This window comes from Xenopus tropicalis, chromosome 3 (assembly GCF_000004195.4).
Source record: "Xenopus tropicalis strain Nigerian chromosome 3, UCB_Xtro_10.0, whole genome shotgun sequence".
In the NCBI taxonomy this organism is placed as follows: domain Eukaryota; kingdom Metazoa; phylum Chordata; class Amphibia; order Anura; family Pipidae; genus Xenopus; species Xenopus tropicalis.
This window is the reverse complement of record NC_030679.2, coordinates 105,999,562-106,014,081: the sequence shown is the minus strand read 5'-3', so window position 1 is coordinate 106,014,081 and position 14,520 is coordinate 105,999,562. Positions and strand designations below refer to the sequence as shown.

Sequence of the window (14,520 nt, the reverse complement as noted above, 5' to 3'; positions counted from 1 at the left end):
TCCAACCTTTTACATTCCCTATCTGATCCTCCATGTTCCTCTATGAGGGGGCGGCCATATTTGTGCAGCAGGAGTCCGTTAGCATTAGAACCTATAACTGACAGGCTGAGAAGGGACAGTTAGGCTGGCAAAACAGTCAGGTTTTGGGATTTCAACTAACAATTACTTACAAAAGCAGCCCTATCAGCAAAAAATGATCAACACGAACTATAGGCAACTTTTTATGTAGATTCATATTTTTAAAAGTTGTTTTTTTTGTGTCAGTGTCACTTTAAGTAACTGTTCCAAACCAAATTATTACAGGTATGGGACCTGTTATCCAGAATCCTCGGGACCTGGGGTCTTCTGGATAAGGGATGTTTCTGTAGTTTACGAAAAAAATAATTTAAACATTAAAAAAAACCAATAGGATTGTTTTGCATCCAATAACGTTTCATTATATCTTTGGATCAAGGACAAGGTTTGGATCAAGTACAAGGTTCTGTTTTAATATTACAGAGAAAAAGGAAATCATTTCTAAAAATTAGAATCATTTTTTTTTATAAATGGAGTCTATGGGAGATGGCCTTTTCATAGTTCTGAACTTCTGGATAATGGATCCTATACTTGTACATTAAAATCATGAAAAGGCTGCATATTTTTTAATTGCTGTATATTGCAAAGTTACTTGAAATGATGTTAACTTTTCAAAAAGCTTATGTTGTGCTTGGGTGGAGTTCCCCCTTTAAAGTTCCTAAACCTGACTTTTGCTAACCTGACGGTCCCTTTTCAACCTGTCAATTGGAATTTTTAATACCAACAGCCTACTGCTGCACAATTATGGCAGCCCCATCATAGAGGATCAGATAGGTAATGTAAAAGCATCGGGCAAATAGGTTTATGGCAAAAATGATAAAGCTCATGTAAAGCCAATGTTATGATATATATTTAAAACAGTTTAATTTCAGGTGGCAGTATCTCTTTAAAGAAAAGTTCACATTTAAATCTATGATAGTTAATGTTTACTTATCATTTAAGGCATATAAATTATTCCCATTCCAGCCCTTCCATTCTGTACTTTTCTGAGCTGCAAATGAAGATGTTATGGTGCCACTAAGCTCAACAACAACAACAAAACTAACTATGAGGCTTCTGTAATACTAATATTTTTTATTGCTTATCCTACTGTTCAGCCTCTCTTCTATTCCTCTTCCCTTCTGACTTCTAAACGCCTGCTTTGTAGCTAAGGTACGTAAGCCATAATACTAGATAGCTGTTAAAATTCCAAGTTTGACTGCTGCACAACAAAATATTTAAATAATTCAAAAATAACCAAACAAAAACAAATGTAGGCCAACTGTAAACTTCCTTAAAAGAGAGCTATCTATAACATATCAAATGTTCATTTTACAGTGAACTACCTTTTCAGTTACCAGCAACTCTACAATCCATTCTACCAGAGGGGATTAGAGCTGTGCTGGAGGGCCTCAGCTACAACATCTCTGCCTTAAGTAAAATTTGTTCTGTTAATCCCATCCCCCCCCCCTCCAAATTAAGAGGGATGCACGGTTCAAGTAATAAGTCAAAACAGTTTAATTGCTTCATCACTGGCCCAAGCAAAGCAAACTGCTATTTAAGGATATTTAAGTGAATTGCCAAAGGGAATTTACAAATAGAAGTAATACAGGTATTGGGTCTATAATATGAAACTCATTATCCAGACAGCTCTGAAATATGGCAACGCAATTTCTCCAAGCAACCTACTTAAACACTTCTTCATTTTGGATTGATTTGCTTTCGCTGCTAATGACAAAGCAGTCCTATAGGTTTTTTTATTGTTTAAATATGTTAGCTTTAAGGTGTGAAAGACCCTATATATATATATATATATATATATATATATATATACACACACACACGTGTGCAATAAATCTCATACCTGTTAATAAACACTATGACTTGTGAAGAGAAATCTATAATACAATGGTATATGTTCAGGCGATCCCATTTTCCTAGAAAGAAATTGCAGCCTTCCAAGAAATATTCCTGATTTATTCTTCAGTTGCTTTCATGTCTCTATAAACTAATCTGTGAGCTACTGTTTATTGTATTTGCTCTCCTTTTATAAATCTACATCAATTTTCTGTAAAAATCTATAAATAAAGGCAATGTCTATGTATTCAGTAAAATACATAAAAATCAACATACAAGTTAATCACAATAAATTTTACTGTACCGTGTCATACATGCATGTGATATGTTCCTTGTTTGTTTCCTATAGCTTATGATTAATAGAATGTATGTCTTTGTATGTATGTATTTATATAGCACCACAAATATATGCAGCGGTTTATAGGGCATTAAGCCAAACAAGGGAGTACTTTTTATAAATTAGACAGTGAAAATAAATATTTTAGAATTTTCAGTACAGAGTTGAGATGATGTCCCTGCCCTAAAGAATTTACAATCTATAATATGGCCGACTCCCACTTAGCATTAGCATTACAAAAAAACTGTCAGGGTTGTCATGCTTTTTGTCAATACTATTTTTATACATTTTGTCTAACATTTATATGTGCAATCTAGAATGTTTCCCAAAATGACGTAAAAAAAAAAAAAAAACAGTGTAAACTGATTCAGAGAGGTCTTTTGCAATTTACATTAATTTTCTATTAAAGTGGTTCTGAGATATTCTTAGTTACATGCTGCTATGTATTGCTAGGCAGGCTTCAGCTCAACAGCTTTTTAAAGGGCCAGAGTGCTAGCGACCCTAAGGGGCAGACTTAACAAAATGTAAAATTAAAGCTCACCACAGAAAAAAAACACCCATTTTCTATTTATTCCTATGGGATTTTTAGAATTATATTTATCAGACAATGAACTATTACTTTTACCCACTGATAAATATGCTTCAAAAATCCCATAGAAATGAATAGAAAGTGGGTGAGTTTTTCTGGGGTGATCGCTAATCAGCAACCGTCGGCCACCTTGCCCTCGTCATTGCCCCACTGCATAATGACAAGTAGCGGGGGCAATGACAAGGGAGTGCAGACTAGGGGTAAGCAGGAGAGGTACCCACCTGGCATTCCCCCATTGTTGCATCCTAGGTAGGTGCCTTTTCTACCCCTAGTTCTGGCCCTGATTCAGTTAACCCTTGGGTTGCTGTCTTTCAGCTATGACAAAACCTGCTATTAGCATTCTGAAAATGCAAACACCTGAGAAACCTCTAAAAATAGAGAATTAATGTAAGTTGCAAACATATTCATATTAGCATTCAAGGTTAGCCTCAATTAATTTTTTCTGTGTTTAAATCCTCTTTAAATAAAAAATGAACAGAAAACACAGTAACAAAGGTAACAATAAAATTAAAACCTTACAGAGCAATAGGTTTTTAGCTGTTGGACTTAGTGACCTCCATATAAAAACTGGAAAGGGGCAAAATAGGAAGGCAAATAATTTAAAATTCTAAGAAATAAAAAAAAAAGACCAATTGAAAAGTTGCTTTGTAGGCGCTTTTTAAACACATGACAAGATTAGTATTTGCATTTGTATTTTCCAGTACAGCAGGCTAGATAAGGCTTACTACTTAAATTGTTGACACGTGGGAGGAAGCTGCAGAAAGGCAATCAGTAGAAAACAACAAATCGATTTCTCACTCCTGTTTCTCATTCTTGTATAAGCAATTGTGTTTACTGATGATGTGTGAGCCAAAACACAGACGGGGGCAAGAGCTGTCTAACACAAGTGCTGGCTACTGAATAAACCCTCTGTTGGGCAGCACTAGCAAAGGTCTATGATTTGGCCATGGGAATAAGAAGAATTTCCTGTAGGAACTGAAAGGTTCAGATCAGGCACAGACTTTGATTCTGTTTCAGTTAGATACGCCTGTATTTGCTGACAGGTCATATGACCATATTTCTCTTATTCCGCAAATTATTTATGAATGACTCGCACTTAAGAATGCATCAAACAGCATCAGCAAAAAACCAGAGAATCAAATAAAAAAAAGGTACAAAAGGGGAATGAATTGTAAAGACTACATAAAAAGAAAGACAAATGCAAGGATATAAGATGCAATATGAAAAGATACAGAGACTTACCAGAAGGTGTATAATGTAGCCCCTCGGTGGGCCAAACATTTAAAATGCAGTTGTGAAAATTTAAGTGCTTCTGTTCAGCACTTGCAGGTGCCCATTATTTGCTCTCTATTTATGTGAACGTAGGTGCAGGTTGGGTGATTATGGCTCGAATGCCTCTATATTTCTATACATAATTATAAATGGGTTTCTTTCCTTAAAACACCATAATACTCACTCTCTTTCAGTTGCTGTGTCTCCTGCGGCAGAGAATCAAACCTTCGGGACCCAACGCAGAGCAGTTTTTCCACCCTTTCGGCAGGAATATCTAAGGGGCTTGGCAGTTTCCTGCATACCATGGCTAGGAGGTATAGTTAAGGGCTGAATGACTACCAGTGAAACAAAATGAAAGTTACAAATGTTGTTAAAGAAAAAAAAAAAGCTACTTTCCAGAAATGCTTTACCACATAAGTTTTGTTGTAGCAAATGCGAGGAAGCAAAATTATTATCTCTTTCTAAAGTAGTCCAAAGTAACAGTTCATTATGTAACTGGCCTTGCAGAGGCTGCATTTGCGATCCAAAAGAACTGCCAACTTAGCATGCATAGGGATAAAACCACATATTACCTCAGCCAAAAGTTGATAAAGCCTGAATATCTTTAGAGGGACACTTTGGTTACCTACCAATTGACTTTATTTGCCAAAGTTTGGTGTTTTTCTGTAAAATGTTACATTAATACACAATTTTAGTTAACATGTGGGCATCTATTTAAAGTGCCTTGAACTTACTAGGGGTGCAATTTGAAAAATGTGCCTATTGGCTAGGGGACAAGACATCTCTTTACAGTAGAACCCAGTAGAATTTTTCACCCATGGATGTTATGTTTTCTTGGAATTTACACCATTTTACCACAGTCCCACATAGGCAAACTGCTTTTTTCCCCCCCAGAATGCACGCAGCCCTCTGGAAACCCTAAAATAAGGGTTCTTCTAGGGTTCTAGGAATTCAGTTTCTCAAACTGTGGCTCAAGCAGGTGCTTCTAAAAATATTTTCTCCCAAATTCTTGTTTAGGGGTTAATAACCTAGGATTCATGGAAACCATATTTTATATTTCTTTATTTCAAACGTTATTGAGTTTTAGAAAAGGAAACTTATAGTAAGAGGTAAAGCTACTAAAGGATACAGAGAACTGCCTGTGATATTGGAAGCCACTGGCTGCAGATAGCATTCACATGTACTTTTGGGTCAGAGTGTCGGGATTCCCGAGGGCTGATTTTTAACCCCAAGGATAAAACTATTTTATCTATCTTTTCCTTCTCCCTGAAACACAAAAATACAGTATTAAAGTTTCAATACTCAATGCACAGTAACAAAACAAAATATATCTTGTTGTACAATAAATAGCTAACATGACAGCTGCTGCAGAATTCTCATTTACCTTTTAATAACAGCATCATACAGACTCCAAAGATTATCCAAGATGAGTTGTACAAACAAAGGTTTCTTCCCTTTGCTCTGAAACATTAAAGGAAAACAAGTTTTACTAGGGTTCAACTACAAATAAAAGTTAAATTATTCAGCGGTTTCATTTGCCTACATAAATTCCCATTAGCAGTGTCAAAACAAAACACAAACCTGCTTTTTATGCTGTTTTGTTTGTCACTGTGTTGTTACCCCTAGACTAGAGGCTACAGCCACACAGCGCTAATTCTTGGCCTGCAAATAAATGTAGGACAAGAATCAGCTGATGCACTGGCCTACGAAAGGCACTGCGTCAACCTGCACAGACAGATGGAGTGCACTTTAGCACAGAAACCAAGAAAATCCACTCCATGTGTCTGCACCGTGTGTCTTTCATTGTAGACACAAGAAGCCCATGTCTGTCATTAGATCGACTTGTTCTCTAAATTAGCCCCATGTGGCTGTAGCCTTAGTGGGGAACTCCATCCAATTTTTTATATAAAAGAGACTACCTTTACAAACAACTTTAAAATCACTGAAACATTTGAATACATGTATTTTGGAAAGTTGCTTAAAATTGCATTTTCTTTTATTATTAATAGTTTATTGTTTTAAATCATTAAACAACTGCTAGGATACTTTTTAGGGAGTTAAAATTGTCTGCTGTTGTATTTCTTTAATAAGGATGTTAAGGGGAAGATTTATAAAACTGTGAAAATAGAGCTCACCACAAAAAAAAATCACCCACTTTCTATTCATCCCTTTGGGAGCTTTAGAAATTCAACTGAACTGAACGGGGGGAAAAGTAGTGAAAATGAGGAAACTGTGACTTTTTTTTTTTAATTGTTGCACAAAAGTTGTAAAGCAAAAGAAGGGTCCTCCAGAGAAGAGAAGGGGCATCTGACATTGACTTTAACATGATCTCAGCAAGTTTTAGCAGGCAAATTGTGGGACTCAGGTTTTTTTTTCTGCAAATTTTAGCTCTAAAAATTCAAATCAGGGGGGAAAAAAAATCTGATGTTTAGTAAATGGCCCCCTCAGATACAATAAAAAGCACTGGGAGAGTAGTCCGTTGTACATAGCAGACCTGTTATCCAGAAAGCTCAGAATTACAGAAAGCCCACTTCCTATAATTTACATTTTAATGAAATAATCTATTGATTTCCTTCTTCTTTGTAATAAACAGTACCTTGTACTTAATCCCAACTAAAATATAATCCTTATTGGAGACAAAACAATCCTGTTGATTTTACTATTGTTTATATACTTAGTGATCCCCATCCAGTGGCTCGTGAGCAACATGTTGCTCATCAACCTTTTGGATGTTGCTCCCAGAGGCTTTAAAGGAAAAGTAACACTAAAAATTTTAAGTAAAAAATCTATTCTAACCTGCCCCAATAATTGCCCTAACCTGCAAACCATTTATTATTTTTAATGCTTTATTAGAAAATACCTGTTAAAACTTGGCTTCCGGTCATTTAAAAAAAGGCGATACATCGATGCAGGGGAAGTATCAGGGGGAGCATCCACTATGCGGCGATCGATTGATTGAGCCTAGCCTACCTTCTGTATAGGAAGGCGTCAAGGCTAGGATTGATTAATCGATCACCGCATTGTGGATGCTTCCCCTGCATTGTGGTATCGCCTTTTTTCAAATAACCGGAGCTTCATTTTTAATTCTGGGCTTGGTGTCAGGTTTTGGCTGTATAAAAACCAGGTGTACTGCGAAACAGAGCCTTCTATAGGATTCCAGTCGACATAGGGGCTACCAAATAGCCAATGGCAGCCCTTTTGTGGCACCCCCAGGAACTTTTTGAATATTTGTGTTGCTCCCCAACTCTTTTTACATTTAAATGTGGCTCACAGGTCAAAAAGTTTGGGGATCCCTGACTTAAGGTATGGAGATACAAATGACAGAAAAACCCATTATCCAGAAAATCCCAGGTCCCGCACATTCTGAACAACAGGTCCCATACCTGTACCAGGAAAAGGTGTATATCCATATGTCGTACAAAAAGAGAACATAAAATGTTATGTCAGTGAGCTATTGAGTACAGTCTGTAGAGTACAGTACAATAAAGCAAGTTAATTTTAGTTGTGTGAAAAAGGAAAGCAAATGAACTTGAACTGCATACACCAGCGAATGTGCAGAGTTATAAACAGAGGTATATTTCACACTAGCCATCTAATTGCCAGATGCATACTCCAGCCCTTACTACTACATACAAGATAGCCTAACCCACTAATTAAATACAATGAGTATTTTAATATGCAAGTTCATCCGTATGTATGTGTGTGTGTGTATATATATATACTAGAGCTGGGCGGTATGACCAAAAATTTATATCACGGTATTTTTCAAAATTATATCGGTGTCACGGTATTTGACGGTATTTTTTTTTTTCATGCATGATTAGGTGTTAACCTCATTTCCTAATAAATTAGAGAATTATTACTGCAGTATTGAAAATCAGAGTCAGGCAAGCGAAGGATCGGCAACAGAAAGTCGTAAGGTAAATCAGGCAGGCTTAGTTTCCCAGGCAAGGCCGCAGACAACATAGCACAGGAGGAGGCGTTTGATAGCTTTAAATACCCCCCACGCATGCGCAGAACCGGCGCCGTCAGCGCGTCACGGACATGCACGCTTTGACATGTACGTGCGCTTTGACGCACGAGCACCTGGACGCGCGTACGCAACGTCCTGCGGACAATAGGACGCGCGCACGCAAGGAGGCGCGCGAGACCGGGCCACACGGGTGAGTACCCTGACACCCCGGTATTGCGGTATCTGAAAAATGAATATAGTTTTTAAAAAAGACACCCGTATTCGGTATTAAACGGTATATCGCCCAGCCCTAATATATATATATATATATATATATATATATATAATATACAGCAGAATCCAGCACTCACGTGTAGAACAGATAAATGTGCCTGGGTGCAGTCCCAACGAAATGTATACGGGTACTTGGAGAAAGGTACCGCTCACACAGGTCTTAAAGTTCAATTTTGAAGTTTTATTGTAAAGGCAAGAGAACTGACGTTTCGGCTGTAACACCAGCCTTTGTCAAAGTTACAAATACAAGTGAATAGAAATCTTATATACAGTGTTTAGCATTCACGTTATTGTCTGTTGGTGTTCCCGCCAAACACTGTATATAAGGTTTCTATTCACTTGTATTTATAACTTTGACAAAGGCTGGTGTTACAGCCGAAACGTCAGTTCTCTTGCCTCTACAATAAAACTTCAAAATTGAACTTTAAGACCTGTGTGAGCGGTACCTTTCTCCAAGTACACGTATATATATATATATATATATATATATATATATAAAATACTGCAGAAGGAGCCAGCACTCACAGGACTTTAGATGAATCAAAAGAAAAAAAATAAATAAATAACTGAAACGTCGGACGAATAAAAAAAAACCATGCTTCATCACTTGGTTTGAAAGCTTTATTTATTTATTTTTTTTCTTTTGATTCATCTAAAGTCCTGTGAGTGCTGGCTCCTTCTGCAGTATTTTGTATTTGCATTAGCACCCGGGCATTTGACTCTATGTAAGTGGAGTGTTACCTTTTGTTGGATTATATATATATATATATATATATATATATATATATATATATATATATATATATATATATATATATATATGTGTATATATAGCTATTTGTATATGCAGAGCTCTGTATTTTTATTATAAATTAAAAGCACATGGAGTGCTTATTCTGAAAGAAAAATATGCCTTAAAAGGAACACTGAAAATATCACTATTATAAGCCCACACAAATTCCTGTCACGCAGTACATACAGTCGAATTGATACCATGACAGACATTAAAAATAATGATGACAGATTACCTTTTATACAAGTGCACTTCCTATTAGAAAGGAAGGGATATGGGAATACTGTCATTCATGGAGAATGAATTAGGATTTGAGTGAACATATATATATGAATGATAGAAAATGTTTAAATGGTCACTGGCTCAAAAGCTGTGGCAAACTATAGTAATGTTTCTAGCTTCTAATCCCGTCTAGCTAACACCTCTTGCTTTTCTAGCATCTCTCTGAATTTAAGTAAGAAACTTAAAATAATGGCCCCCGTAGGTGACAAATGTATTTTGAGGTGGGCAGTACAGGTCATGGCTAGGCAAAATATATTTAAATTAATATGTTCTAATCTACCAAAGCAACCAGTCAGAAAACTTAAACCTGGGCAAACTTTGCACCTTTATTACATTACCTGTAAGACTGGTTTTAAAAATAGTCTCTATATGGTCTTCTGAAGCTACTGTATAAAAGGGGTCATATCTGCAAGGCGATTTTAATTAAGATTAAGGCTCCTATTTATCTTTGTTTGCTGGGGACAGGCCCCATTTCAGGCGCTCTCCAGCAAATTTGACACTGAATTTGTCCTCGTCACCATCAGGCAGATGGGGCCTTCAAGGCAGCCTGTCACACATCACTCTCAAACCTTTTTCATTCTGCAACAGAGAGGCAATTTCTGTTTGGTCAAGGGGCAGAGGGCTCCAGGGAGAACCTGCCTTACTCTTGTAGTGCAGAAGGAATATTGGTCAGTTCTAAAAGATCTGCGACAAGCAGAGAGAAGAATAAATAGAAACTAAGGGTGCAAAGTTGACAATTCTCTTTTTTGCTATTAACTGCCACCTGTAGTTTTAGGTAGGTGTAAGCACTTCCCAATAGTGATGCACAGGCTGTCCCAACACAGAGGAAATTCCTGACCTGCACTTTACTACTTTCCAAAGCGATTAAAGTGGACCTGGCACCAAGCCATAAAAAGCTGTTTAATAAAAGTCTTTTTCAAATTAAGCATGAAACCCTAATTCATTTTCATATTAACACATTCAAACCCATTATAGAGGCATTTAAAAATTCAAGCTGTCAATCAAATATTGCCTGTGACAACACACTGTAGGCTCACTATGCATAAAGTACTAATATCAGTATGAAGCCCAATTAAAGACCTAAAGTACACCACAGCTCCTCTTAAAGGGGATCTACACCAAACAAAAAAATAATCATAATGTAAACATATTCAGGTTGCCTCTCTGAACACTTTTGCAATTAACATTCATTTTTTATTTCTAGTGGTTGCTGAGATATTTGAATTTTTATAATACACATTTATTGGACTGGTGTAGATTTAGCAACCGAAGGGTTAAAGGGGCTTTTCACATTTCTAATGAACTTTTAGTATGATCTAGAGAGTGCCATTCTGAGAGAATTTGCAATTGGCCTTAATTAGTGACTTGAGGGGGGGGGCATATGGCACATAACTTCCCAGTTAGTTTGCATTTTAATCTTACCTGTGTGCTCACAAACTAACTGAACAGTTATGTCCCATGTCCCCCCCCCCCACCAAAGTCACTGACTAACTAAGAGGTTAGAGAGTTGAAAGCAGGATGTAGTATTCTGGCTATTATGTTAGAAATCTGCTCACTCCAGTCTTTATAGATGACATTTTTGCCTAATTAACTATATTAGAAATATGTTTTATTTTGCGCAGCCTGTTTCATTTTTAGACTGCACTGTTTCTTTAAGCAGCTAACACTGTTGCCAATTAAGTATCTCTGTTCCTTGCTGTATTGCTCCGCTCAACATACTGAAGAACAATTAACTAAAGAGATAATTATTGATTAAACAAATAGATCGTCTTCTTACAGCACTTTAAAACAGGGCAGATATTTCCTTTAAACATTTTTTTTAAAAATGCTAATTTTTGTTTGTTTTATTTAACAAATTTAACAAACATCAGTTTTTTATTAAAAAAAAAGGTTTTATGATTATAAAAGGGGGGCGAATGCCCTCCTATAATGTCTACTACACATGTTTCATTAAAAATGATTAATGGGACTTATCTGCGGCATCAATATACAAGATGAGTAATTGTTGGAATGGGAAATCGTTCAGAAGATTACTTGAGGGAGAAACCGTGCCAGTGAATTAAGCTGAAAAGCCTTTGTTCATTATTTGCTCTTGGTAGGGCTCTCTTCCCCATAACCCAAGACATACTTTAGTCTCAGGGCCACGTAAATGAGAACTCTCTATGGAAAACATTAGATTTTCTATTTTTACCAATCCAGTGACACAGGCCATTTATAAGAGTCATCAATCACAGCAAATTTGGCTTACAGCTTTTATTAGAACTGTTCACCTCACACAAGCAGAATCCTTTCGTGGAAAAACATCACTGGACCGCAAGCAGAGATTCATTTTTAAAAAGAAAGGATAACCAAACAGTACTGCTATTAGCGTCTGCTCCCTGGGCTGAAGTAAAAGAAGGAACAAAATGATGCAGAACAAAAGTGTCATACTGAAATTTTCTTGTTATATTACATGGGTGCACATTTAAAGAGGAGCTAAAAGCAATAAAAAAATTATTTTTCAGCTACACTGAGCCAACATATTATGCAGAGCTTTACAGCAATTATACATTGATTCACATCTGTCCCTGTCCCAATGGGGCTTACAATCTAAGGTACCTATCACATTCACACACTATAGTCAAAATGAAATAAAAAGCAGGTATGGGATCTGTTATTTGAAATACTTGGAACCTGAGGCTTTTCTATAACTTGGATAACTATAACATCAAATAAACCCAGTAGGACTGCTTTGCTATCAATATGGATTAATGCAGCTTAGTTACAAGCAAGTACAATGTGCTGTACCTACAGTTAGGTCCATAAATATTTGGACAGAGACAACTTTTTTCTAATTTTGGTTCTGTACATTATCACAATGAATTTTAAATGAAACAACTCAGATGCAGTTGAAGTGCAGACTTTCAGCTTAAATTCAGTTGGGTGAACAAAATGATTGCATAAAAATGTGAGACCACTAAAGCATTTTTTTAACACAATCTCTTCATTTCAGGGGCTCAAAAGTAATTGGACAAATTAAATAATTGGAAATAAAATGTTAATTTCTAATACTTGGTTGAAAACCCTTTGCTGGCAATGACAGCTTGAAGTCTTGAACTCATGGACATCACCAGATGCTGGGTTTCCTCCTTTTTAATGCTCTGCCAGGCCTTTAATGCAGCGACTTTCAGTTGTTGTTTGTTTGTGGGCCTTTCTGTCCGAAATGCATGCTCAATTGGGTTAAGGTCAGGTGACTGACTTGGCCATTCAAGAATTTTCCACTTCTTTGCTTTAATAAACTCCTGGGTTGCTTTGGCTGTGTGTTTTGGGTCATTGCCCATCTGTATCATGAAACGCCGCCCAACCAATTTGACTGCATTTAGCTGGATTTGAGCAGACAGTATGGCTCTGAACACCTCAGAATTCAATCGGCTGCTTCTCTCCTGTGTCACATCATCAATAAAGTTTAAAGGGTAACCCTTTAAACCACTTTTGTTATTCTTTATTTCAAAAGGGTTACCCTTTAAACATTTTTGTCTGGCTAACACAGTACATCACCTTTTCCTGCATCATCAATAAACACAAGTGTCCCAGTGCCACTGGCAGCCATGCACCCCCAAGCCATCACACTGCCTACACCATGTTTTACAGATGAAGTGGTATGCTTTGGATAATGAGCTGTTCCAAACCTTCTCCATACTTTTTTCTTGCCATCATTCTGGTATAGGTTGATCTTGGTTTCATCTGTCCAAAGAATGTTTTTCCAGAACTGTGCTGGCTTTTTTAAATGTTCATTTGCAAAGTCCAATCTAGCCTTTCTATTCTTGAGGCTTATGAGAGGCTTGCACCTTGCAGTGCACCCTCTGTATTTACTTTCATGCAGTCTTCTCTTTATGGTAGACTTGGATATCGATATGCCTACCCCCTGGAGAGTGTGGTTCACTTGGTTGGCTGTTGTGACAGGGTTTCTCTTCACCATGGAAATGATTCTACGATCATCTACCACACTGTTTTCCTGTGGACATCCAGGTCTTTTTGCATTATTAAGTCCACCAAGTGCTTGTTTTCTTTCTCAGGATGTACTAAACTGTAGATTTCGCCACTCCTACTATTGTAACAATTTCTCGGATGGGTTTTTTCTGTTTTCGCAGCTTAAGGATGACTTCTTTCACCTGCATGGAGAGCTCCTTTGACCGCATGTTGTCTGTTCACAGCAAAATCTTCCACATGCAAGCACCACACCTCAAATCAACTCCAGGCTTTTTATCTGCTTAACTGATAATGACATAACGATGGACTTGCCAAATAGCCTTTGAGTCAATTGTCCAATTACTTTTGAACCCTTGAAATGAAGGGATTGTGTTAAAAAAATGCTTTAGTGGCCTCACATTTTTATGCAATCGTTTTGTTCACCCCACTGAATTAAAGCTGAAAGTCTGCACTTCAACTGCATCCGAGTTGTTTCATTTAATATTCAGAGAAAAAAGTTGTCTATGTCCAAATATGGACCTAACTGTATTTGCTTATAATAAAATCTATGGCATATGGCCTTAAAGGAGAAGGAAAGGCTAGTAAAGAGTTAATCTCAAGCTGCAGGCATACCTTCAGTTATCTCAATAATGCCCTTAAGTCTCCCCATATTTCACCTGTTCAGATGATCAGAAGCCAAACAGGATAAAAAAACAGCGAGCTGTGTAAAGAAGATTCCCAGAATTCCATGCTCCTGCACCCAGACCAAGACCAGCTACTCAGGAAGCGCATGCACATTTTAAATATACTGTGAGCGCTATTGAATTTCACAAGCAGGAGCGATCGCCCTCCCACCGCACCTGTGACCCTCCCACTACGAGCGTGTCTGGTTGCTATGGTGACACGCAATACATGGAAGAGCAGTGCACAGTAGAGTTGGTCGCGCTCGCATCTAGGGGGAGGGAGAATATACGCGCAGGCGCATTTAGTTAAGCGGCACCATGTTGGACTAATTTAAATATCCAACATGGCGGCTGCAATAGTTGCTAAACAGCGTTTAGGAAAATCAGAGAGTGCTCAGAAAATACTGGCTATAAAGGTAAAAAAATGTAGCGATCAGCTACAGGGATATAAGGCCTATG

At 37.3% G+C, this 14,520-nt stretch overlaps 1 protein-coding gene across 3 annotated transcripts in view; it reads right to left on the bottom strand.

The window, feature by feature from the left end:
- Positions 1-14,520, bottom strand: part of efl1 (elongation factor like GTPase 1) — a 160,858-nt gene that overhangs the window by 133,247 nt on the left and 13,091 nt on the right. For all 3 annotated transcript variants that reach the window (XM_004912621.4, XM_002940100.5, XM_012959520.3), the window contains exons 9-11: positions 5,494-5,570; positions 5,239-5,375; positions 4,294-4,416 (exon numbers count right to left, since the gene is read on the bottom strand). In XM_004912621.4, coding sequence (XP_004912678.2) covers positions 4,294-4,416; positions 5,239-5,375; positions 5,494-5,570 — 337 coding nt within the window. The remainder of the gene's footprint in view (positions 1-4,293; positions 4,417-5,238; positions 5,376-5,493; positions 5,571-14,520) is intronic.